The following is a 27,882-nucleotide window of genomic DNA, read 5'->3' on the forward strand; positions in this document are numbered from 1 at the left end:
GAGGTTATTCACTTTGGTAGGAAGAATAGAAAAACTGAATATTTTTTAAATGGTGAGAAACTATTAAATGTTGGTGTTCAAAGAGACTTGGGTGTCCTCGTACAAGAAACACGAAAAGTTAGTATGCAAGTGTAGCAAGCAATTGGGAAGGCAAATGGCAATGTTGGCCTTTATTGCAAGGGGGTTGGAGTACAAAAGTAAGGAAGTTTCACTACAGTTGTACAGGGCATTGGTGAGACCTCACCTGGAGTACTGTGTACAGTTTTGGTCTCCTTATCTAAGGAAGGATATACTCGCCTTAGAGGCGGTGCAACAAAGGTTCACTAGAATAATTCCTGGGATGAGAGGGTTGATCTATGAAAAGAGGTTGAGTCAAATGGACCTATACTCTCTGGCGTTTAGAAGAATGAAACATATAAGATTATAAGGAGGCTTGACAGGGTAGATGCTGAGAGATTGTTTCCCCTGGCTAGATAGTCTAGAACTAGGGGGCATAATCGCAGGATAAGGGGTCGACCTTTCAAGACTGAGATGAGGAGGAATTTCTTCACGCAGAGTTGTGAATCTTTGGAATTCTCTACCCCAGAGGGCTGTGGATGCTGAGTTATTGAATATATTCAAGGCTGAGATGGATAGATTTTTGGACTCTAAGGGAATGAAGGGATATGAGGATCGGGCAGGAAAGTGGAGTTGAGGTCGAAGATCAGCCATGATCTTATTGAATGGCGGAGCAGGCTTGAGGGGCCGTATGGCCTACTCCTGCTCCTATTTCTTATGTTCTTAAATAGAATGCAGGAAAACTATATTTACATTGACAGTTTTTGCTAACATACGCGAACAGAGGAAAGTATATCCCTAGGCTTTCTAAGAAAATATTTGAGAATGGCTCTATATGGGTTTGCAGTTCCAGTGCTACTACTGGTTGAACAGGCTAGACGCTTCTGTGGTGCTTTAACCTGATTCTTTAGGGGCTTTCACTAGATGAAGCTTCCTGAATCTTGGCACTCTTTTGGCTCTAAAAGGAACATTTATAACTTATGTAGGGGTGGGGAGAAAAAGGTTGTGATTGATCCCCTTTTCAGTAGGATAGTACTTGCATGTCAAAAATAGAACCTTGCATGTTTGCTGCTTTCAATAGAATTTCAGCATTTTCTTCATCTGCTCCAGTACATATGAACATATGAAATTGGCAAGAGGAAAAGACCTGCATGTCACTCAAGTCTGCCCCTCACCATGATGGCTGGAGCATCAAGACTAAAGAGCTGCTTTTCCCTGAAAGATAAACTTTAAAAGCTTTGTCTGGACACTTAATATCAGACTGAATAGCCACAACTGGGCAAACGTGTCTATGGAGCAGAATACCTTCTACAGTAAGCTGAGCTCCTGCACAGAGGTCATAAACTGTGCACTGGTGCTGCAGTTTTGGTGTTTGTAACAAGTTGCCAATTTAATGGACTGCAAGATCTTTTGCTGGCGCCTGCAGGAGTCACACCACACTCTGAATCTATGACACCTGGTGGTGGACAAAACTTGCCCAATAGATTGGATATAAGCTTTAACTTGAGAGTACAATTCCTTCAAGTATTTGGATTCCCTTTCTGATGTAATAGGAAGGGTGACAACCCAAACTGCATATGCATCTGGAAAACCAGTCTGCACTGTGCCACAGGTAGAATAAAGAGGGTCACCTGCAATAGCTGGAGTATCATACATAAATCTGACCCAGTCCATTTATGGCAACAAACAATAACATTCTGTCTGTTGCGGCCCAGAAGGGATGAAAAGTGAGACCTTGGAAACTGGAGGAAAGCAGCTTAATAAACAAACCGAAGACTGTGTCAACCCCTTAATCGGGCTTCATAGATTCTGGATGTTTAATACAAGTGCCAATTTCAGCAAAGAGAAATTTGACTAAGGCTCTTGATTAATGACAATCCCTTTGTGTCAATTCTTGGCTCTGAGCTGAAATCTTCTGCTTTTCTTACCCTTTTCTTGTCACTCAGTCTTATTGGAGTGGGTGGTGTTGTTAATACAGGCCCAGACTCAGCACTGCAGAGGCAGCATGTGCCTGAACCAAGAGACCCGAGGATCGCTAGGAATTGTTCCTCGGACCTTATCCGCACCTCGCCGGCAGTGGCCCTCTTTTATGTTCCGGGATTGGGGGGGGGGGGGGTTGGAGTGGGCAATGGGGGTGGGGCGATCGCCAGGACTGTTTAGTCGGGGGGGGGGTTAGGGGAGCATTCCTGCCATTCCACAGCAAGGTTTGCTTTTATAAACAAAATTTAAATTAAAATTTACGTGTCGTTGGTGGCCACAGGGGCCACTGAAGAATCCTGAGCAGGACAGGCTCAACGCCTGCTCTGCTCAATGAGAATAAATTTTACACAGGGCTCCTTCGATAAATGCTAGGCCCCTAATTTAGATATTTTAGATGCCCGGAGTGCCTAAAAGAAGGACACCACGAATTTAGCAGCGGTACCAACACTTCCTCAGATTGGGCACAGACCATCTCATTGCTAAATTGATATGCTTTGTGACCATTTTATGTCTGTAAAATGAGCGCAATGGATTCCAATTTCTACCCCAATGTCTCAATTTGATTCCAGTTCCTCGATGATGGTAGAACATGCTGCAACATGTGACTCAGTAGTTCTACGACCATCATGTTCAAGAATTAAACCCTTCCTCCTCTAGATACTGGGCTTGAAAATCAGTAAGCAATGATCCCAGCAGTAACAAAGAGATCAGACCTGCTGATGCCCTCCAGCACTAACCCCACTGGAGTATGCGGGGTGGGTGGAATAGCACCTCAGTTGCATGGAGCCAGCAGCCACCGGCACCACTCCAAGCACATCTTGGCATCCACGAGCCACATGCTGCTGGAAACTCTGTGGCCTGACCGCCATCCACCCCCACCCAGTTATCTTGATGCACAACTTGACAATGGCTGAAAACTAATGGAATTAATTAAAGCAAAAAATAAAACAAGCTGGAAATATGCAGATCAGTCAGCATCGAGAGAGAGAAAAGATCTGTCTTTTCTCCCTACAGACACTGTCTGACCTGCAGTGCATTTCTAGCACTTTCTACATGAGTTTCAGATGTGCGGTTTTGTCTTTTGCTGGCGTTGATTGAAACTTGGCAGAACAAATTATTCTGATGCTGATAAAATAAAAACTACGAAAAGATACATTTTCAATCAGAAACTCACAACTTGCTTTAATACTGATTAGAAGTACAGTGGTATGCCAAAAACTATGGTTGTTGGATAAATGGAAAAGTTACAGGAAAATTAAGATTTAAAAAAGAGACATATAATAAATATGAGAGAGATAATGCAAAAGGAAACTGTGAGAAATATAAAAGATATAGAAGGGAAATAAAGAGAGAGATTAAGCAGGCTAAAAGGAGTATGAAAAATGATTAGGGAAATCGCAAGTGTTTTTATAAACAAGAAGAAATAAAAGGATAGTCGAAGAAAGATGAAACCACAGTGATTATGGGTTCATCTTGAGAGTGAGGGAATGGTGGAGCTCTTTAATAAATAGTTCATTTCAGTGTTTACAAAGGAGGATGAAAATAGGATCATGGAAGTACTGGAGGAATGTGAGAAAAGCCATTGCTGGAGATAAATATTCAAAAGTAGACTGTATTAAAAAAACACCGATTGGACTTAAAGTCAACAGGTACAGATGATATGTATTTCAGAATACTGACAAAGGTTGGGAATAAGATAGCAGAGGTAATAACAATAATTTTCCAAAAATCTTTGGAAATGGGAATAGTATCAAGGAACTGAAGAGTGACAAATATTACGTTCCTGTCGGGGGACAGGGATAAGCCAGGAAATTATTAACCAGTCAATCTTATCTAGATTGTGGGTAAACTTTTAGAACATGGAATGAAATTAGAGAAAACTTAAAAAGGCATGGATTAATCAGGGATAGTCAGCATAGACTTGTAAAGGGCAGGGTGTGCTAATTTAATTGCATTTTTTGGGAAATTGCAGAGTCTGCAGATTGTTGTATACGTGGACTTTCAAAACGTGTTTGATAAGATGCCACATAAGAGGCTTCTTACAAAAATTAAGATATATAGTATTAGAGGGAACACAGCTGCATGGATGGAGAGCTGGCTAGAAGACAGACAACCAAGAGGAGGAAATAAATGGTAGTTTTCAGATGGGCGGGACTTAGGTAGTATGTACCCCCAGGATCTGTGCTGAGATCTTTTGTTTTCCATTCATATAAATGATTTGGACATAGGCACAAAGGTATGATACCAAATAAGAGGGCATTGCAAACTGCAAGGAAGAATATAGGAAACTGGTCAGCTTATAGTATTTCACACTACCAGGTTTAATTCTTACAGTTGTCTGTTATACTTTGGCTTGCTGTTGCTATACTTGACATTTTTGTCAATAAGAATTTATTTTGAGTAGGAGTAACTGGGTGGTTACAGAGAATATAGGAGAAAAGCAATGTTGGACAAACAAACTATAAATAGTATTTTAGACTTGTGTTTGTGCAATTTACACTTCATAAAAAATAACACAGATGATCTTTTGGTTTAAAAGTTGAACTTATGACTTTTTAAAATTTATGTACTGAAAAGAGTCAGTAGCATAACTGCCAAGCAGGAGTTACCAGTAAAAAGCACTGCTATATTTGAAGCCTGTCAGATGAATGTTCTGCACAGTTCATAACTGATTCCAATCATTTTAATTGTAAAGACAGATTGAATCCCACTGTCAAATTATAAATACCAAAGCTATATTAGGACATACACTGTACTTGTGGTATAAGCTTTTGCACTTAATATGTCATTTGTTCCTATTCTGCTATTTCATACAACCTCAGGAAGAAACTACGAAAGAAAACTAGCATAAAACGATATTGACATACAGTCTGTTTATTATAGTTCTAGGCTCACAATAATTCTTTATACACGAAAATATCAAAGAAAACTTACTTTCCATGTGAAAACTGACAAATCTTATTATGAACCACCAAGTGCAACAATTAAGTGTTTTAACAACATATCAGCACAATGGTTTTCAAAGCCGTTTCTCATAATGTTTTTTTAAAATCATAAAACAAAAATTCTAATACTTCCTCAGGTCTATGCAGAAAACAATTCTTTTTGGTTATAACATAAATAATTCTGGAAAACTAAAAACAGGCACACATTTTTTCACTCCTTAACTTTACCATTTCATAGCCCATTATAAAAGCTTGATTATTAACTTTGCTGCAATCAAGGAAAATTCTTCAGTGAATAAAAAGACTGTTAACAGGTAGTTGCTGAAATTGCACTTTAAACAAATGTTGCAAGGTTCTATTTTAAGTGCTGATGGTGGAGTGTTTCATAGTGTATAAATGCACAGCACGGAAATCATTTCTTAGAAGTAAAATGATGTGGAAATACCAAATTAAATGCCTCTGTCAAAGCTGGTTCTGACTGCATTGTGTACTTTCTTAAAAAGAACACATATTTATCATGTTTATTTTTGCATGAAAATTTTATATTTAAAAATAAAGCTCCAAAGGAAATCAGCGCTAAAAGGATTAAAGTAGATTAAGACAGAGTGAAAAAATTAACCCTAAGAGGCCGGTTTTCCTTTAGAGACACATTTGATTTGTTTGGATGCAGTACTGACCCCTGTTTCCGCTGCCAAACAACTGGGATTGTCTGAAGCTAGATACCGTTTCAATGTGGCAGGGGCTGTGCATGACTCCTGCTTTCTACTCGTAGCCTAAGATATAGTATTCATAAACTATAGAGTGAAACTGCTTTCAGGGTCATTTACAGAATTTCATCAAGATGGTTTAAAAAAAGCAGCAACTATTTAAAACCACTTTAAAATCTCACCTTTGGAAATAACAAGTGAAATGTCGATTCTAAAGTTGCTGAAGACAAAACAGCTTCATGCAGAACAAAACCAATAGTTATTGAATGTTAAAATACAGTAGCTTCTTTTTAGAAGAAATCTACCATACTAATGAGGATTCAGTTTCCATTTTTGCTTCTGTTTTAAATAGAATCATCTCATTTGCACTTCTTACTTAAGAAGATTTCTGATGTGTGGAAACCATTACCAAGTCCCAATTTATCCCCTCACTCCAGTTTACATTATTAGATCATTGCAATTGATATTTAAGAACTGCACAAGTGGCAGTGACTTCTCCGCAGGCATCAGTTAAAATGGCAGTCGGGTCCTGATGACATCACCGGAGCCCGATTTGGAAGGACCTTGCTGGCTTACAGCGGGTCTCCCGCTCATCTTCTCAGAAGAGCAGGTTAAGATTGTAACTCACAGGAAGACAGAGGATCGCTGTGGACAAGTCCCACGGGCCATTTTAACTGTACCCCTCATTCAGTTTATATGACTCTACTGAACATGGCATTTCAAAGCTTCTAGCTCCTAAAATAAACGTATACATACGCACATATGTACTTATTAAACTCTCAATCCAATATTCTATATATTTAATGGAAGTATGTTTGGCTATGATTTTTTTACATGTTATTGAAGGAAATACAGGCAATGCAACTTAGTATGTGACTGCAACCAAAAAATTCTGCACAAGTGGTCCAACCTGGTAGCTCACGAGAGAAAGTCTCAAGAACCAGCAGCACATTTGAAAATATTTCTATCAAACCCCAAAAGCATTCCATTTATAACACATTTTCTTTCTGCTTTTGTTTTAATATGTCCCAGAATGTGGAAATACAATTTATGCCAAGGGCACCACGTTTCTGATAACTTCACAATGAAACTTTTTTAACCATCCTTTCATTGTGCAGAATCTGTTATGACCTCGATCTTGTGGAGAGAAGATCATGGAGGAATTGCTGCAGCAACAGCAAGACTTTAAAGTCAATGTGTAGGCCACAACCTTAGATACATTGGTTATAGAACCATAAAATTATACATGTACTTTTTTCCAGCTGCATGGACCGAGGAAAATGGGCGTTGCAGTATGAAGGTATTTTAGTACTGTAATTATACATTCACATGCATTGATTTGTGCGCAATAACAGAGCTTTTCATTTTGAATAAAATGGATGGGATTTGCAGTAAATATTTAATTCTTTCCTCAGAAATTGATCAGCTTGCTTTCTCATTATCTAAATATGTGGGAATATACTGTAGAATTTGTTATGAAATTAAGTATTCCATTCTTATTGAAACAAGTAATTCACCTTATATATTCTCAAACTGGCAAAGTCTGTGAACTAAATAGGGGACTGTCTACTTTTCTAGATTCTTTTTAAAAGCAACAAAGTTCATCTATTACTTCTGTTTCTAAAGAATTCCAAAGTCTTTCTGTCAGTGATCCTAACGCATTCCTCAATTTAAATCAAAATTCCCCTGAGTCACTGAATCCTGTGTCAAAACCTTCTTTAACCTTGAATAGAGGTGGTTAATTTGCTCAGTATGAGAGTAACAGCGAAGTATTAATCTTACTTCAAAGTCAAATTCCAATGTTGGGCTAAATGCCTCCATTCTAACAATCCTCTGCATTACGCAAACAAAAACAACAGAAAGCTTGTGTTTTCACTAAAAATGATTCAAGATGTGGTCTTATCCCTTTAAAGTGCACCCCTTAATGATTTGCTGTCTATATTTTGCAGATATGCAGGCTTCTGCCAACACACCCCATCTTAAAACAAAATCACATCTTGTCAATTGAGTTTCCAACTCTAAAATTTACCTTTTGATTGCTGCAAAGATTGAACATACCATTCAGACCTCGCATTATGGTTGACATAATTAGGTCATTTATAAGATATGATAACTCAGGAAAACAAGATTAAATAAGGCAAAGGGTTTCCATAAGAAATAATTTCTGGTCCTAAGAAGTAAAATGTATAAAAGGAGTATCCAACCCTAAAGAAAATATTACACACCTGACTCCTAATCCATTGTCACTCTGTAGGTTCTCTATTATCCCCTACCCCAGCCCCCTCCCCACCCAATAAAAGGCACGGCAAGAGCGGACCTCAACGGCCAATAAAAGGAGAGGGGAGAGCGGACCTCAACGGCCAATAAAAGGAGAGGGGAGAGCGGACCTCAACGGCCAATAAAAGGAGAGGGGAGAACGGACCTGAACGGCCAATAAAAGGAGAGGGGAGAGCGGACCTGAACGGCCAATAAAAGGAGAGGGGAGAGCGGACCTGAACGGCCAATAAAAGGAGAGGGGAGAGCGGACCTGAACGGCCAATAAAAGGAGAGGGGAGAACGGACCTGAACGGCCAATAAAAGGAGCGGGGAGAGCGGACCTGAACGGCCAATAAAAGGAGAGGGGAGAGCGGACCTGAACGGCCAATAAAAGGAGAGGGGAGAGCGGACCTGAACGGCCAATAAAAGGAGAGGGGAGAGCGGACCTGAACGGCCAATAAAAGGAGAGGGGAGAACGGACCTGAACGGCCAATAAAAGGAGAGGGGAGAGCGGACCTGAACGGCCAATAAAAGGAGAGGGGAGAGCGGACCTGAACGGCCAATAAAAGGAGAGGGGAGAACGGACCTGAACGGCCAATAAAAGGAGCGGGGAGAGCGGACCTGAACGGCCAATAAAAGGAGTGGGGAGAGAGCGGACCTGAACGGCCAATAAAAGGAGAGGGGAGAGCGGACCTGAACGGCCAATAAAAGGAGAGGGGAGAACGGACCTGAACGGCCAATAAAAGGAGAGGGGAGAGCGGACCTGAACGGCCAATAAAAGGAGCGGGGAGAGCGGACCTGAACGGCCAATAAAAGGAGAGGGGAGAGCGGACCTGAACGGCCAATAAAAGGAGAGGGGAGAGCGGACCTGAACGGCCAATAAAAGGAGAGGGGAGAGCGGACCTGAACGGCCAATAAAAGGAGAGGGGAGAGCGGACCTGAGGGGCCAATAAAAGGAGTGGGGAGAGCGGACCTGAACGGCCAATAAAAGGAGAGGGGAGAGAGCGAACCTGAGGGGCCAATAAAAGGAGAGGGGAGAGCGGACCTGAACGGCCAATAAAAGGAGTGGGGAGAGCGGACCTGAACGGCCAATAAAAGGAGTGGGGAGAGAGCAGACCTGAGGGGCCAATAAAAGGAGAGGGGAGAGCGGACCTGAGGGGCCAATAAAAGGAGTGGGGAGAGAGCGAACCTGAGGGGCCAATAAAAGGAGAGGGGAGAGCGGACCTGAACGGCCAATAAAAGGAGCGGGGAGAGCGGACCTGAACGGCCAATAAAAGGAGAGGGGAGAGCGGACCTGAGGGGCCAATAAAAGGAGTGGGGAGAGCGGACCTGAACGGCCAATAAAAGGAGCGGGGAGAGCGGACCTGAGGGGCCAATAAAAGGAGTGGGGAGAGAGCAGACCTGAGGGGCCAATAAAAGGAGTGGGGAGAGAGCAGACCTGAGGGGCCAATAAAAGGAGTGGGGAGAGAGCAGACCTGAGGGGCCAATGAAAGGAGAGGGGAGAGCGGACCTGAGGGGCCAATAAAAGGAGTGGGGAGAGCGGACCTGAGGGGCCAATAAAAGGAGTGGGGAGAGAGCAGACCTGAGGGGCCAATGAAAGGAGAGGGGAGAGCGGACCTGAGGGGCCAATAAAAGGAGTGGGGAGAGAGCAGACCTGAGGGGCCAATGAAAGGAGAGGGGAGAGCGGACCTGAGGGGCCAATAAAAGGAGAGGGGAGAACGGACCTGAGGGGCCAATAAAAGGAGAGGGGAGAACGGACCTGAGGGGCCAATAAAAGGAGAGGGGAGAGCGGACCTGAGGGGCCAATAAAAGGAGAGGGGAGAGCAGACCTGAGGGGCCAATGAAAGGAGAGGGGAGAGCGGACCTGAGGGGCCAATAAAAGGAGAGGGGAGAACGGACCTGAGGGGCCAATAAAAGGAGAGGGGAGAACGGACCTGAGGGGCCAATGAAAGGAGAGGGGAGAGCGGACCTGAGGGGCCAATAAAAGGAGTGGGGAGAGCGGACCTGAGGGGCCAATAAAAGGAGTGGGGAGAGAGCAGACCTGAGGGGCCAATGAAAGGAGAGGGGAGAGCGGACCTGAGGGGCCAATAAAAGGAGAGGGGAGAGCGGACCTGAGGGGCCAATAAAAGGAGTGGGGAGAGAGCAGACCTGAGGGGCCAATGAAAGGAGAGGGGAGAGCGGACCTGAGGGGCCAATAAAAGGAGTGGGGAGAGAGCGGACCTGAGGGGCCAATAAAAGGAGTGGGGAGAGAGCAGACCTGAGGGGCCAATGAAAGGAGAGGGGAGAGCGGACCTGAGGGGCCAATAAAAGGAGTGGGGAGAGCGGACCTGAGGGGCCAATAAAAGGAGAGGGGAGAGCGGACCTGAGGGGCCAATAAAAGGAGTGGGGAGAGCGGACCTGAGGGGCCAATAAAAGGAGAGGGGAGAGCGGACCTGAGGGGCCAATAAAAGGAGAGGGGAGAGAGCGGACCTGAACGGCCAATAAAAGGAGAGGGGAGAGCGGACCTGAGGGGCCAATAAAAGGAGAGGGGAGAGAGCGGACCTGAACGGCCAATAAAAGGAGAGGGGAGAGCGGACCTGAGGGGCCAATAAAAGGAGTGGGGAGAGAGCGGACCTGAACAGCCAATAAAAGGAGAGGGGAGAGCGGACCTGAACAGCCAATAAAAGGAGTGGGGAGAGAGCAGACCTGAGGGGCCAATGAAAGGAGAGGGGAGAGCGGACCTGAGGGGCCAATAAAAGGAGAGGGGAGAACGGACCTGAGGGGCCAATAAAAGGAGTGGGGAGAGCGGACCTGAGGGGCCAATAAAAGGAGAGGGGAGAGCGGACCTGAGGGGCCAATAAAAGGAGTGGGGAGAGAGCAGACCTGAGGGGCCAATGAAAGGAGTGGGGAGAGCGGACCTGAGGGGCCAATAAAAGGAGAGGGGAGAGAGCAGACCTGAGGGGCCAATAAAAGGAGTGGGGAGAGAGCAGACCTGAGGGGCCAATGAAAGGAGAGGGGAGAGCGGACCTGAGGGGCCAATAAAAGGAGTGGGGAGAGAGCAGACCTGAGGGGCCAATGAAAGGAGAGGGGAGAGCGGACCTGAGGGGCCAATAAAAGGAGTGGGGAGAGAGCAGACCTGAGGGGCCAATAAAAGGAGAGGGGAGAGCGGACCTGAGGGGCCAATAAAAGGAGTGGGGAGAGCGGACCTGAACGGCCAATAAAAGGAGAGGGGAGAGCGGACCTGAGGGGCCAATAAAAGGAGTGGGGAGAGCGGACCTGAGGGGCCAATAAAAGGAGTGGGGAGAGCGGACCTGAACGGCCAATAAAAGGAGAGGGGAGAACGGACCTGAGGGGCCAATAAAAGGAGTGGGGAGAGCGGACCTGAGGGGCCAATAAAAGGAGAGGGGAGAACGGACCTGAACGGCCAATAAAAGGAGAGGGGAGAGCGGACCTGAACGGCCAATAAAAGGAGTGGGGAGAGAGCGGACCTGAACGGCCAATAAAAGGAGAGGGGAGAGAGCGGACCTGAGGGGCCAATAAAAGGAGTGGGGAGAGAGCAGACCTGAGGGGCCAATGAAAGGAGAGGGGAGAGCGGACCTGAGGGGCCAATAAAAGGAGTGGGGAGAGCGGACCTGAGGGGCCAATAAAAGGAGTGGGGAGAGCGGACCTGAGGGGCCAATAAAAGGAGAGGGGAGAGCGGACCTGAGGGGCCAATAAAAGGAGAGGGGAGAGCGGACCTGAACGGCCAATAAAAGGAGAGGGGAGAACGGACCTGAACGGCCAATAAAAGGAGAGGGGAGAGCGGACCTGAGGGGCCAATAAAAGGAGTGGGGAGAGCGGACCTGAACAGCCAATAAAAGGAGAGGGGAGAGCGGACCTGAGGGGCCAATAAAAGGAGAGGGGAGAGCGGACCTGAGGGGCCAATAAAAGGAGTGGGGAGAGAGCGGACCTGAGGGGCCAATAAAAGGAGTGGGGAGAGCGGACCTGAACAGCCAATAAAAGGAGTGGGGAGAGCGGACCTGAACAGCCAATAAAAGGAGAGGGGAGAGCGGACCTGAACGGCCAATAAAAGGAGTGGGGAGAGAGCGGACCTGAACAGCCAATAAAAGGAGTGGGGAGAGAGCAGACCTGAGGGGCCAATGAAAGGAGAGGGGAGAACGGACCTGAGGGGCCAATAAAAGGAGTGGGGAGAGAGCGGACCTGAGGGGCCAATAAAAGGAGTGGGGAGAGCGGACCTGAGGGGCCAATAAAAGGAGAGGGGAGAGAGCGGACCTGAGGGGCCAATAAAAGGAGTGGGGAGAGCGGACCTGAGGGGCCAATAAAAGGAGAGGGGAGAGCGGACCTGAGGGGCCAATAAAAGGAGAGGGGAGAGCGGACCTGAGGGGCCAATAAAAGGAGAGGGGAGAGCGGACCTGAGGGGCCAATAAAAGGAGTGGGGAGAGAGCGGACCTGAGGGGACAATAAAAGGAGAGGGGAGAGCGGACCTGAACAGCCAATAAAAGGAGTGGGGAGAGAGCGGACCTGAGGGGCCAATAAAAGGAGAGGGGAGAGCGGACCTGAACAGCCAATAAAAGGAGTGGGGAGAGCGGACCTGAGGGGCCAATAAAAGGAGAGGGGAGAGCGGACCTGCACAGCCAATAAAAGGAGTGGGGAGAGCGGACCTGAGGGGCCAATAAAAGGAGTGGGGAGAGCGGACCTGAGGGGCCAATAAAAGGAGTGGGGAGAGCGGACCTGAGTGGTGAAATTAAAAAAAAAATCAAGACAAGACAAAAAATGACGTCGCAGAGGAACGCCGAGGGTAAGTCTGTGCAAGTATTCAGTTTATTGGTAAGTGTTTTTAGTGGTTATTGTATTTAGTGTTTAGTCTTTAGTGGTGGTTAGTGTTTTTAGTGGTTATTCTGTTAGTGTTAGTTAAAAAGCCTTAAAACTGAAGTTAAAAAGAGCAGGAAACTATTTTAAAGTAGATAAATTAATTAGTTTAAAAAAAACTAAAAATAAATCAAATCAATTAATTACATAAAAACTTTGATCAATTAAATTATTAGGGATGGGCAATATATGTTGGCCTTGCTAGCGATCTTTCGGAGACTATCTCCTTCGTCAGGTGACTCACCTGACAAAGGAGATAGTCTCCAAAAGCTTGTGATTTTAAAATAAAATTGTTGGACTATAACCTGGTGTTGTAAGATTCCTAACATTTGTCCACCCCAGTCCATCATCGGCATCTCCACATCATTGCTAGCGATGCCCACATCTCATGAACGAATAAAAAAAATATAAAACAAAGTTAGAGAGAGATGACAGGGCAGAGGGTTTGCTGTAACTGCAGCATGTGGGCGTTTGTGGAAACTAGCAAGATCCTGAGCAACCATATCTGCAACTCGAGGAACGTTGGCTCAGAGTTTTTGAGCTGGAGTTCGAGCTGCAGTCATTGCGATGCATCAGGGAGGGGGGAAAGTTATCTGGACACTTTGATCCAGGAGGCAGTCACACCACTTAGGTTAGGTATTAGTTTCGAATTAGTCAGTGGTCAGGGCCAGGAGGATGTGACTGTGAGTGAGGCAGGTAAGGGGACCCAAGATGCAGTGATGAAGGAGCCTCAGCCTTTGACCTTGACCAACAGGTACAAGGTACTTGCTACCTGTGTGAATGAGAACAAAGACTGCAGGGAGGATGGGCAATTTGACCACGGCACCATGATACAGAAGGCCATTCAAGTGGAGGGAGCAAAAAGGAATGCGATAGTGATAGGGGATAGACACTGTTCTCTGCAGCCACGACCGGGAGTCCCGAAGGCTGTGTTGCCTGCCCGGTGCCAGGATTAAGGATATCTCCTCCCTGCTGGAGAAGAACTTGGAGCATGAAAGGAAGGATCCAGTTGTCATGGTCCACGTAGGAACTGACGACATAGGTAGAACCAGGAATGAGGCTCTGCTGAGGGAGTTTGAGGAGCAAGGGTCCAAATTAATAAGCAGAACCTCAGGTAGTAATCTCTGGATTACTACCTGAGCCATGCGCAAATTAGCATAGGGTCAAACAGATCAGAGTGTTAAATGCGTGGCTCAAAGAGTGGTGTGGGAAGCAGGTGTTTCGATTCATGGGGCACTGGCACCAGTACTGGGGAAAGAGGGAGCTGTTCCATTGGGACCAGCTCACTTAAACCGGGCTGGGACCAGTGTCCTAGCGAATTGAATAACTAGGGCGGTAGATAGGGCTTTAAACTAAAAAAGGCTGGGCGTGGAGGTTAGGGGGGGATGGTTCAGATAAGGATAAATTTATAAATCTAAAGAGAAAAGCCAAGGCCATAGAGCAGTGTAGCGATTTGGGTAAGGATAAACAGACTGTATCAGGAAGGAACAGAGAGTTTAATGGTAATAGTGCATCAGTGAACAAGGTCAAATCAGGGAAAAATAGTAAAATGTTAAAATTAAAGGCACTTTATCTGAATGCACAGAGCATTCGTAAAAAGACAGACGAATTAATGGCACAAATAGAGATAAATGGGTTTGATCTAGTAGCCATTACTGAGGCGTGGTTGCAAGGTGACCAAGGTTGGGAACTAAATATTCCAGGGTTCTTGACTTTTCGAAAAGACAGACAAAATGGAAAAGGAGCGGTGGTAGCCCTGATAATAAAGGATGAGAAAAGATCTTGGCTCAGAAGATCAGGAAGGAGAATCAGTATAGGTGGAGATAAGATATAACAAGGGGCAGAAAACACTGGTGGGAGTGGTTTACAGGCCCCCTAACAGTAGTTACACTGTTGGACAGAGTATTAATCAAGAAATATGAGGAGCTTGTAACAAAGGTAATGCAGTAATCGTGGGGGACTTTAATCTTCATATAGACTGGGCAAATCAAATTGACAGAAGTAGTTTGGAGGATGAGTTCATGGAATGCATTTGAGACAGTTTCCTGGAACAATACGTCGTGTAACCAACCAGGGAACAGGCTATTTTAAATCTTGTCTTGTATAATGAGACAGGGTTAATTAATAATCTCATAGTAAGGGATCCTCTGGGGCAGAGCGCTCATAATATATGATAGAAATTCACATTGAATTTGAGAGTGACGTACTTAAGTCCGAAACTAGAGTCTTAAATTTAAACAAAGCCAATTACATAGGTATGAGGGGCGAGTTGGCTGAGGTTGATTGGGAAATTAGATTAAAGGATATGACGGTAGATAAGCAATGGTGAACATTTAAAGAAATATTTCATAATTCTTAATAAATATGCATTCCAATGAGGAATAAAAACTCCACAGGAGAAGTGATCTATCTTTGGCTAACTAAAGAAGTTAAGGATAGTATTAGATTAAAAGAATCATAGAAAAGATACAGCACAGAAGGGGGCCATTCGGCCCGTCGTGTCTGCGCCAGCTCGAAAAACAACCAGGTGCCCATTCTAATCCCACCTTCCAGCACCCGGTCCATAGCCCTGCAGCTTACAGCACTTTAGGTGCAGGTCCAGGTCCTTTTTAAAAGAGTTGAGGGTCCCTGTCTCTACCACCAATTCGGGCAGCGAATTCCATACACCCACCACCCTCTGGGCAAAAAAGATTTTGCTCATGTCCCCTCTAATCCTTCCGCCAATCAGCTAAAATATATGTCGTCAAGTTCATGAACTCTCCACTCGGGGAAACAAGTACTCCATGTCTATTCTATCTGGGCCCCTCATAGTTTTGTACACTTCAATCAAGTCTCCCCTCAGCCTCCTTTGCACCAAGGAAAACAACCCCAGCCGATCCAATCTCTCCTCGTAGCTGCAATTTTCAAGTTCTGGCAACATTCTTGTAAATCTTCTCTGCACTCTTTCCAGAGCAATTACGTCCTTCCTGTAATGTGGCGACCAGAACTGCACACAATACTCCAGCTGTGGCCTTACCAGTGTTTTATACAGTTCCATCATAACATCCCTGCTTTTGTATTCTAGACCTCGGCTAATAACAGAGAGCATTCTGTATGACTGCTTCACAACCTTATCTACCTGTACTGCCACCTTCAGGGACCTGTGCACATGCACTCCAAGGTCTCTCACTTCCTCTACCCCTCTCAATATATTCCCGTTTACTGCGTATTCCCTTTTACTGTTTGCCCTCCCTAAGTGCATTACCTCACACTTCTCCGGGTTGAACTCCATTTGCCACTTTTCCGCCCACTCCACCAACCCATTGATATATAAAAGAGGAGTAAGCCTGAGGATTGGGAGAGTTTTCGAAACCAGCAAAGGATAACCAAAAAAATGATGAAGAGGGAGAAAATAAAATGTGAGAGTAAACTAGCAAGAAATATAAAACAGATTGTAAGAGCTTCTACTAGTATGTAAAAAAGTAAACATGGGTTCCTTAAAGGCTGAGGCTGGAGAAATTATAATGCGGAATAAGAAAATGGCAGAGCCTTTAAACAAATATTTTGTACCTGTCTTCACAGTAGTAGACACAAAAAAATACCAGAAATAGTGGGGAACCAAGGGTCTAACAAGAGTGAGGAACTTAAAGTAATTAATATTAGTAAAGAAAAAGTGCTGGAGAACTTAATGGGACTAAAAGCCAACAAATCCCCTGGACCTGATGACCTACAACCTAGGGTTCTAAAAGAGGTGGCTGCAGAGACAGTGGATGCATTGGTTGTGATCTTCCAAAATTCCCTAGATTCTAGAACAATCCCCTTGGATTGGAAGATAGCAAATGTAACAACGCTATTCAAGAAAGGAGGGAGAGGGAAAACAGAGAACTACAGGCCAATTAACCTCACACCAGTAGTTGGGAAAATGCTCAAATCCATTATTAAGGACGTAATAACGGGGCACTTAAAAAAAAATCATAATATGATTAGGCAGAGTCAAAGTGGTTTTATGAAAGGGAAATCCTGTTTGACAAATCTACTGGAATTTTTTGAGGATATTACTTGCAGGGTAGATAAAGGGGAACCAGTGAATGTAGTCTATTTGGATTTTCAAAAGGCATTCAATAAGGTGCCACACAAAGGGTTATTACACAAGATACGGGCTCATGGGGTTGGAGGTAATATATTAGCATGGATAGAGAATTGGTTAACGGACAGAAAACAGAGAGTAGGAATGAACAGGTCATTTTCAAGTTGGCAGGCTGTAACTAGTGGGGTGTTGCAAGGATCAGTGCTTGAGCCTCAGCTATTTACAATCTACATTAATGACTTAGACGAAGGGACCGAGTGTAGTGTTTCCAAGTTTGCTGATGATACAAAGCTAGGTGGGAAAGTAAGCTGTGAGGAGGACACAAAGAGTCTGCAAAGGGATATAGACAGGGTAAGTGAGTGGGCAAGAAGGTGGCAGATGGAATATAATGTGGGGAAATGTGAGGTTATTCCCTTTGGTAGGAAGAATAGAAAAACAGAACATTTTTTAAATGGTAAGAAACTATTAATTGTTGGTGTTCTGAGACATTTGGTTGTCCTTGTACATGAAACACAGTAAGTTAACATGCATGTACAGTAAGCAATTAGGAAGGCAAATGGTATGTTGGCCTTTATTGCAAGGGGATTGGAGTACAAGAGTAAGGAAGTCTTGCTGTAATTGTACAGGGCTTTGGTGAGACCACATCTGGAGTACTGTGTACAGTTCTGGTCTCCTCACCTAAGGAAGGATATACTTGCCTTAGAGGAGATGCAACAAAGGTTCGCTGGATTGATTCTTGGGATGAGAGAGTTGTCCTATGAGGAGAGATTGAGTAGAATGGGGCTATACTCTCTGGAGTTTCGAAGACTGAGAGGTGATATCAATGAAACATATAAGATTCTGAAAGGGCTTGATAGGGTAGGCACTATGAGGCTGTTTCCCCTGGCTGGAGATCCTTGAACTAAGGGGCATAGTCTCAGGATAAGGGGTCAGCCATTTCGGACTGAGATGAGGAGGAATTTCTTCACTCAGAGGGTTATGAATCTTTGGAGTTCTCTACCCCAGAGTGCTGTGGATGCTGAGTCGTTGAGCATATTCAAAGCTGAGATCAATTGATTTTTGGACTCCAAGAGAATCAAGGGATATGGGGATCGGGCGGGAAAGTCGAGTTGAGGTCGAAGATAAGCCATGATCGTACAGAATAATGGAGCAAGCTTGAGGGGCCATATAGCCTACTCCTGCTCCTATTTCTTATGTTCTTACCCTGTAACCTTATCTTTTCTCACCTTCTGCTCTCTTAATTCCCACCCCACCCAACTTCTGATCACCCAACTACCTTCCCTGGTCCCTATGCTTGCCAACATTATTAAAGGTTCCCTTTGCTCAGGTAACAACCATTACTATTACTCTTTACTAAAAAAAAACAACGGGCCCGATATTTACGGGGAGGCGGGGAGGGTATGGGGGAAGCCAAAAATGGCCGAAGAACCCGGCAAGGCCGGGGACGCAGAGGTCCTGCTGCACTTAACGGCAGGACGTCATTATCATTTTTTGGATCCATTTCCCACCCTGCCACCGGCCACATTGATAGCCTGGCCGGTGGCCGGAAGGGAAAACCAGCGGCAGGAGGCCACATCCGGGGATCCTTGGGGATGGTACCCAGCAATATGGAGGGGGAATGATCAGCCTGCTCCTCCTGGCCCTCAAGGAGTGCTGAAAAAGTCATATACCTTGTGGAGCCGGCAGCTCCTGCCTCCCTTTCACTGCCAGCTTTCCTGACCCCTGGGAAAACCGTGCAGCAGCAGTGAATTTTAAATCGGAATCCCAATTGCACTGTGGGAGCCCAATTTAAATGTGACATCATGAAGCCCACAGCCATAAAAATGGCAACAGGCGCCTGCGCGGCGGGTTAGGGTCGTGTTTCGCACATTTGACAGTTTAATCCCCCTCCTTCCCGCCCGTCATGGGGGAGTTAATATTGAGGCCAACCTTTCTGTCCTCTACACCTATCATCCAATGTCTAACTTCCCCTTCATCTCCAAGGTCCTTAAACTTTTCGTTGCCCCCCACAATCTGTGTCCATCCATGCCACAATTTCCTGTTTGAATCCCTTCAGTCCAGCTTTCGTTCTCACAGCATTCAGACCATCCTAGTCAAAGTCACAAATGACAAGCTATGCAAATGTGACTGGTGCACTATCCTTTCTTCCTCAGCCTCTCGAAGATGTTTGACATGGTAGATCAAAGCATCCTCTTCCATTGCGCTTCCTCTATTGCCCAGTTCTGTGGAACTGCCCTTGTGTGAATCCACTTCGACCTGTCAGTACACAGCTAGTGCAATGGCTTCTTTTCTGGCACTGCACAATCACCTCAAAGGATCCCCAAGGAATGATGCTTTACCACCTCCGCCGCCCCTTCTATATGATGCCCCTCAAACACATCATTTAAAGCCACATGGCCAGAATGCTTACAACATCCAGCTCTACATTGCCACTACTTCTTTTGACCCCCATGACTACTGTTAGACTGCCATTATGTTGTGGATGAGTCAAAATTTCCCACCTGCCAAAAATTCTGCTCCCTTGCCCCTTTTTCCATCCCATTTATGGCCATATGGTTTAAATAGGCCATATAATACCTTGGCGCCCTGTTTGACTCAGAGCTGAGCTTCAAACCCACATCTTATCTATCACCAAAACTGCTTACTTCTGCAAGCACAACATTGCCTGTCTCTGCACTTGCCTCATCCTCACTGCTACCAAAATCCTTAGTCATACTTTCTTAATTTCTCCACTGCCCGCCCTGCTGGATTTCCATCCTCACCCTTCATAAACTACAATTTATCCTGCCACTCATATCATATTCAGCACTAAGTCTCTATCAACCCCTTACACTGGTTCCATATCCTGCAATGCACTGAATTTAAATACCTCCTCATCAAATCTCTCCAAGGAATGACACCACTCTGCAGCCTTATATCCACCCCAGTTCTTCGACTTTGGCCTTCCTTGCATCGCCCCTCTGTTTGGCCCACCATTGGTGGTAAACCCTTCAGCCATCTAAGGAACTCCATCCTTAAACTTCTTTGTACTTCACTCTCTGCCTTTAAAATCCTTCTTCAAACATATCTTTTTGATCAAACTTTCAATCAATTGTCCGAACTCTCCCATCATGGCACCAATCCTAGTTGCCCTCTATAAAGCACCTTGGAACTTTTTCAATGTTGAAGGTGTTACATAAATGCAAGTTGCTACTGTATTAAAATATGACATTTTTAATGAATGTTTCAGCATCTATATGTGACAGTATCGGTAAAAATGACCACAACACAGTCTTTGTGAAGATACAGACTTGACTCCACCATGAGGACATCCTCCATAGTGTGGTGTAGCTCTACCATTGAGCTAAAAGTGAAAGACTAAGGACAGATCTAGTAGCTCAAAACTGGACATCCATCAGGTGATGTTGTCTATCAGCAACAGCAGAATTGTCTACGACCACAGTCTGTAACCTCATGGCCCAGCACATTCCTCAATCACCATCAAGCCAGGAGACCAACTCTGGTACAATGCAGAAAGTAGAAGGGTGTAGCAGGCATACCTTAGAATGAAGTACAAACCTAGTAAAGCACAAGGCCACATGCATGCTAAACCACAAAAGCAGCAGGCTATAAATTGAGCTAACTGCCCCCACAAGCAACAGATCAGAGCAAAGCTCAACAGCCTGATCAAATTCAGCCAAGAATAGTGGTGGACAACCAGGCAACTAATAGGAGGAGGCGGCTCCACAAATATCCTCAGCCATGGTGGAGACTACCACGTGAGAGCAAGAAGCAGAGCTGAAGGGTTTGCAAGGGTCTTCAGCTAGAAGAGCTGACTGGCTGATCCTACTCAGACAATTGAGTTTGGCCTGAAAACATAATAAAGGTTAGAAGGACCTAACCTTTTTGTAGATGCATGACTGTTCTGCAGCAGGGCCCTGCATTTATGAACTTTGTGGCCACAAAATGAAGTGTGTCTTTTGATCAACAAATTGCCTTTCTTCAGTGGCTCTAATATCAACCCCTAACACAGCTCCCATGGTCTGTCGGGTTTTATTTCCACAATTCACCAGTATAACAGATGGCCATCAAAGGAATACAAAGCTGCATATTGTAGCAATATTTCAGATTTATTCAGACATTCCTGTAGAGGAGCACCATCTCTACGTCGCTTAGAAGAAAGATATCATAAGCCTTGTGGAGCAGTTGCTTGACATTCTGCAGGAGCGCCTTGATAATAGGAAGGCCAGCCTCTCTTGCAGCAGCTTGAATTGCTCAGACACTGTTTTCCAACTTACCCATCATGTATGGGTCATCACTCTCATTTAAAGTGCTAAGGAGCTATGTACACCAAAATTCACAAAAGCATTCAGACTATTTCTAAGATCATTACATTGTTGTACTGACCAGTGATACTAGAAACACTGAGCAAACAGGGCTCTAAATTCGCTGTCGCTGCTCATCTGCACTGACCAGGTAAGAAGCATGCCCTATTAGGTAACAATAAAATCTTTTGGCTCATTTTTCTATTCAGACTGAGGTTCGAGAAACCACATAAATGCCGAGCAAGGCTTTAGGTTTCTTAAATTAACCCGCCAGTACTTAACAGTAAAATATATAGAATCATAGAATCATAGAAGTTACAACATGGAAACAGGCCCTTCGGCCCAACATGTCCATGTCGCCCAGTTTATACCACTAAGCTAGTCCCAATTGCCTGCACTTGGCCCATATCCCTCGATACCCATCTTCCCCATGTAACTGTCCAAATGCTTTTTAAAAGACAAAATTGTACCCGCCTCTACTACTGCCTCTGGCAGCTCGTTCCAGACACTCACCACCCTTTGAGTGAAAAAATTGCCCCTCTGGATCCTTTTGTATCTCTCCCCTCTCACCTTAAATCTGTGCCCCCTCGTTATAGACTCCCCTACCTTTGGGAAAAGATTTTGACTATCGACCTTATCTATGCCCCTCATTATTTTATAGACTTCTATAAGATCACCCCTTAACCTCCTACTCTCCAGGGAATAAAGTCCCAGTCTGTCTAACCTCTCCCTGTAAGTCAAACCATCAAGTCCCGGTAGCATCCTAGTAAATCTTTTCTGCACTCTTTCTAGTTTAATAATATCCTTTCTATAATAGGGTGACCAGAACTGTACACAGTACTCCAAGTGTGGCCTCACCAATGCCCTGTACAACTTCAACAAGACATCCCAACTCCTGCATTCAATGTTCTGACCAATGAAACCAAGCATGCTGAATGCCTTCTTCACCACCCTATCCACCTGTGACTCCACTTTCAAGGAGCTATGAATCTGTACTCCTAGATCTCTTTGTTCGATAACTCTCCCCAACGCCCTACCATTAACGGAGTAGGTCCTGGCCCGATTCGATCTACCAAAATGCATCACCTCACATTTATCTAAATTAAACTCCATCTGCCATTCATCGGCCCACTGGCCCAATTTATCAAGATCCCGTTGCAATCCTAGATAACCTTCTTCACTGTCCACAATGCCACCAATCTTGGTGTCATCTGCAAACTTACTAACCATGCCTCCTAAATTCTCATCCAAATCATTAATATAAATAACAAATAACAGCGGACCCAGCACCGATCCCTGAGGCACACCGCTGGACACAGGCATCCAGTTTGAAAAACAACCCTCGACAACCACCCTCTGTCTTCTGTCGTCAAGCCAATTTTGTATCCAATTGGCTACCTCACCTTGGATCCCATGAGATTTAACCTTATGTAACAACCTACCATGCGGTACCTTGTCAAATGCTTTGCTGAAGTCCATGTAGACCACGTCTACTGCACAGCCCTCATCTATCTTCTTGGTTACCCCTTCAAAAAACTCAATCAAATTCGTGAGACATGATTTTCCTCTCACAAAACCATGCTGACTGTTCCTAATTAGTCCCTGCCTCTCCAAATGCCTGTAGATCCTGTCCCTCAGAATACCCTCTAACAACTTACCCACTACAGATGTCAGGCTCACTGGTCTGTAGTTCCCAGGCTTTTCCCTGCCGCCCTTCTTAAACAAAGGCACAACATTTGCTACCCTCCAATCTTCAGGCACCTCACCTGTAGCGGTGGATGATTCAAATATCTCTGCTAGGGGACCCGCAATTTCCTTCATCAGCTGCTATTAAATCCTCCTCAAGTTTTAGGATGATGTGGAGATGCCGGTGATGGACTGGGGTTGACAATTGTAAACAATTTTACAACACCAAGTTATAGTCCAGCAATTTTATTTTAAATTCACAAGCTTTCGGAGGCTTCCTCCTTCGTCAGGTGAACGATGTGAAAATCTGCTACCACTGAGTCAAAGCTGATGACTATTTATGTAGTATGGCTGTATAAAGTTACTGTGGAGACGAAAAACCTCCCTTGCTTGGACAAGTGAGGATTAATTAAGGAAAGCCAGCATGGATTTTTAAAGGCAAATCGTGTTTAACTAACCTGATTGAGTTTTTTGATGCGGTAACAGAGAGGTTTGATGAGGGCAATGCGGTTGATGTGGTGTATTTGGACTTCCAAAAGGCGTTTGATAAAGTGCCACATAACAGGCTTGTCAGCAAAGTTGAAGCCCATGGAATAAAGGGGGCAGTGGCAGCATGGATACGAAATTGGCTATGTGACAGGAAAGAGAGAGTAGTGGTGAACGGTTGCTTTTCGGACTGGAGGTGGTGTTCCCCAGGGGTCGGTACGAGGACCACTGGTTTTCTTGATAATTTTTAATGACTTGGACTTGGGTGTACAGGGCACAATTTCCAAATTTGCAGATAACACAAAACTTGGAATGTAGTAAACAGCGAGGAGGATAGTGATAGACTTCAAGAGGATATACACAGGCTGGTGGAATGGGTGGACAAGTGGCAAATGAAATTTAATGCAGAGAAGTGTGAAGTGATACATTTTGGTAGGAAGAATGAGGAGAGGCAATATAAACTATAGGGTACAATTCTAAAGGGGGTGCAGGAAAAGAGACACCTGGGGGTATATATGCACAGGTCATTGAAGGTGGCAGGGCAGGTTGAGAAAGTGGTTAAAAATGCATATGGGATCCTGAGCTTTATAAACAGAGGCATAGAGTACAAAAGCAAGGAAGTTATGATGAACCTTTATAAAACACTGGTTCGGTCACAACAGGAGTAGTGTGTCCAATTCTGGGCACCGCACTTTAGGAAGGATGTGAAGGCCTTACAGCAGGTATAGAAAAGATTGACTAGAATGGTTCCAGGGATGAGGGACTTCTGTTATGTGGATAGACTGGGGAAGCTAAGGTTGTTCTCCTTAGAGCAGAGGAGTTGAGAAGGGATTTGATAAAGGTGTTCAAAATCATGAGGGGTCTAGACAGAGTAGATAGAGAGAAACTGTTCCCTTTGGTGTAAGGGTTGATAACCAGAGGGCACAGATTTATGGTGATTGACAAAAGAATCAAAGGCGACACGAGGAAAAACTTTTTATGCAGTGAGTGGTTATGATCTGGAATGCACTGCCTGAGGTGGTGGTGGAGGCAGATTCAATCGTGGCTTTCAAAAGGGAATTGGATAAGTACTTGAAAGAAAAAAATTTGCAGGGCTATGGGGAAAGGGCGGGGAGTGGGACTAGCTGGATTGCTCTTGCAAAGAGCTGGCATAGACTCGACGGGCTCAATGGCCTCCTTCTGTGCTGTAACCATTCTATGATTCCATATTATCATCTCCATTACCTATCACAAGCTATGGACTTAACAAAGTACCAGAGTAATAGACACAGGCAATACAAACATTGTTGGTTGACCAGCCAGCCTGACACAATAATAGAATAATAGAGGGGAACATTTTCAATGGGGGCTGGGGTTCTTCCCACATGGCTCCAGATAACCCTGCAGGCCAAAGTCCTAATGGATAGGGTGGTCCTCGTTGGACAAGCAATGACAAGCTTACTAGTGTCCTGCTATGGTAATCAATGTGGATTTAGCTGGTTAAACTCCAGCAGTGCCCCTGTGCACACTTGGTGGTGGGGGAGGGGGGGCCCTCATTGTTAGCTCTGCTAACCTTCATCAGACTTGGTAAGTGGGATCCATCCCTAAAGGGAGAGAGTGTGCACTCCCTATTGGGAAAACAGAAACCCTACAGGTATGCATAGATTTCTAGGTAGCTTGAATTGGAGACTTTTGAACATGGTGCTAAGTTTCCATGTGTATCAGGCAGCCAGCTGATAAAGGAGTAAAAGCTTGTAAACTAATAGGGGGATTACTCTTTCTTAAACAATATATTATGAATTATTTATCACTATACATTTTATGTAGCAGTTTGCTCAACATTAGAAATGCACAAATAAATTGCTAGATGAGAGAAATATACTCATTCTGAAAGTTCCAGTGCACAAAACAAGAACTCAATGAGTTACCTTTTACTTTTGTACAATAGTGTTACTGTCTCTTCAAGTTATTTCATAATATCGAGATAGCATGAAAATATATGCAGAATGAATGGTAAATGTTAAGCAATTGTGAAGAAAAAAAATATGCAGCTTAAAAACTCCCAAAAGTGAAACGTGTTGTACTCAAAATTAAATATAAACTTTGCAAAATAAAATTGAGAATACAGAAATCTTTTTAATTATGGCAAAATAAATATGGCTTGATTTCCTTTTGAACAAAGCTGTTATTAATCAGCAGTTTCTGCAGATTCTTGCTCTGCTTCTCTTTTCCCTTGCTTTTTTCTCCATTCCCCATAGCATTTTTTAAAATCTGGAAGTGTACAGCAGATGCCTTTTCCACTCCCCTACTGCTGGAAAAGAAGAATATTTACAGAGAAGCAAAATGGGTGATGTTAGTTTGCTCTTTACCCTTTGTGGCATTCTTGCCACCAGTGAGGATCTTCCACTTAAGCAGAATGGCAGAGACCGAACAAAATTAACTACAGCTGGGGCCAACAAACTCAGTGCTGGGCATTCCTGTGAATTGAATCTGAAACTATTTCTGAGGTTAGTAATTTAGCTATTGGGCCTGTTGAATTTGCTCTACAAAAAATGTGCAGAGATTTTTTTCCCCCCCACATAACTAGACTGACATAAAACCTCCATGTTATGTGTTTTCTGTAATGTTTGCCAATCAGTGAATTGACTGCAGTTTATTTCACATTTATGACATTTTTATGTCTAACACCATTAATTATCCTATGTTAAATTGTCTGTATGGCAAGAAATATCAATCTAGCAGATAGCGGATCATTAATTAATTAACTCTGCCATTAGCTAGCAAAAGCAAATCTCATCTTACTTATTTCTTGTGCATTGCTTAAAAAAGTCACAGATAGCTGATGAATGCTGAATAATCCTTGATGTTAAAAAAAAGGAAAGTTCAGTCAACACTAGAATTCCCTGAGGCATGTCAATAATTCTCTCAAGTGCGATTTTCCAAAATCTTTTGGTGGTAAATATGGCACTAAACTATAAAGTGGCACATTACTTTGGAATCAAATATGATTACCTGCAGATTATGCACCTCTTTTTAATAAATCTAATTGCTACATTTTGTACCTAAACCTCTTTTTGTGCAATCAAATCCAGACAAGACTAAGATTGCTCTGGGGAGTTCTGGCATGAAGTCACATGGGCTTACCCGGTAAAATGCTGTTGTCAGTGGCAGCAATGTAGCAGCAACACAATATTCTTCAGAAGCTGAACAATCCTGGAAGAAATAAACAGGAAATCATAAATCTTGATACCTTACATTCCATTCGTTTGTAGCCAAATTATCTCAGTTCAATTACCACCCACCTGTTTGATAAAGAGGCAATGCGTGGAAGAATACAATTAACTGGCCCCAACAATAATTTACTGCAGACGATCTGTGGGGACCTATCACTTAGTCTTTAGTATACTATTGGGATACGAGCTAAGTTTTGAACGAGTAACATGAAACAGAATCTGCAGCAATTTGTGAATTTAAAATTCTCCAAAAACCCCGAAGATGAATGTACGTACTACTGCAACTCCTCCATAAGATACGTAATCTTAATCAAGGTTATTCCATCCTGAGACTCAACATTAATTATAGAGACATTAATGAAGACCAACAGTTTATCCAAAATGGCTTGACACATCTGAGTTATTTTAACCAAAATGCCAAGCATGTTTCTGAACGCTGTCATGAGGCCCAAAGCAATAAAGTTCACAAAAATCAGGCTGTAATCTTCTAGTAAGGAAATGTTTGGAATGCCAAGATGCACTCCGACTTTTAGGCCACAGCAGGGCTCCATTCTTGCAGACTGTGTCCAAATTTTAAACTACAACAGCTGCACTTTAAAGTCACAGACACTTATTAAGTCATTGTAAGGATACTATTTAATTAAAACTACTACTGAAAAAAATAACAAAAACTGTGCTGGTTCTACCAGCAGACTATGATAGCAGGCTGCAATTTTCAGAGCATTCCAAATAATGAAACTTGCTGTTGATAATCAGCTCTATCTCTGACAATTAATTACTTTCAAATAACTATATAATTTTTAAAAGTGCTATTCCCATTTTACAGGCAAAATGATTTTTGAAATATTTACCAGCTATGTATTTTATATATAAATATTATACACTGTTTCAATATCAATCTGATATTTGCACTAGTTACCGGGGTTTTTTTTTGGGGGGGGGGGGGGAGTGGAGAGAAGAAACAAAGTCATACAAACGTTATGCTACTCAGTGTGCAAGGGTTGTAGGGCTTTCCTGCTTAAGAATAATGTGCATGAAGAAACAGCATTTAGGCTCTGACTATTAATTGTGATAGATGGCAGTTACCAAGAGGCAGCATGTGGTGGAGCTATTGTGGCAGTCACATGCAGGAGATGTCAGGGAGATTTTCTTAGGATTAAAAGTCCATTCACTGGAAGGAAAATCAGGCCTGACAATGTTATAGAAATTATATTGACGGAGTCATATAAAATATCATTTAAGGGCTCCAACTATGTAAACTGGCTAATTATCAGTGCTGAAAGTTTTCTCTAAGTAACACACCACATTGGTCCAGGGTGGAACAAATCTATTCCC

At 43.9% G+C, this 27,882-nt stretch overlaps 1 protein-coding gene and 1 long non-coding RNA gene across 3 annotated transcripts in view; one reads left to right on the plus strand and one right to left on the minus strand.

Annotated features, from left to right (window-relative positions):
- sbf2 (SET binding factor 2) overlaps positions 1-27,882 on the minus strand; it is a 571,743-nt gene that overhangs the window by 126,941 nt on the left and 416,920 nt on the right. For both annotated transcript variants that reach the window (XM_067993979.1, XM_067993978.1), the window contains exon 17: positions 26,459-26,527. In XM_067993979.1, the coding sequence (XP_067850080.1) occupies positions 26,459-26,527 (69 nt within the window). The remainder of the gene's footprint in view (positions 1-26,458; positions 26,528-27,882) is intronic.
- LOC137327966 (uncharacterized) overlaps positions 21,227-27,882 on the plus strand; it is a 59,407-nt gene continuing 52,751 nt past the window's right edge. Inside the window, exon 1 of the long non-coding RNA XR_010964578.1 lies at positions 21,227-21,314. This is a non-coding gene — a long non-coding RNA (uncharacterized lncRNA). The remainder of the gene's footprint in view (positions 21,315-27,882) is intronic.

Source organism: Heptranchias perlo, chromosome 12 (genome assembly GCF_035084215.1).
Source record: "Heptranchias perlo isolate sHepPer1 chromosome 12, sHepPer1.hap1, whole genome shotgun sequence".
In the NCBI taxonomy this organism is placed as follows: domain Eukaryota; kingdom Metazoa; phylum Chordata; class Chondrichthyes; order Hexanchiformes; family Hexanchidae; genus Heptranchias; species Heptranchias perlo.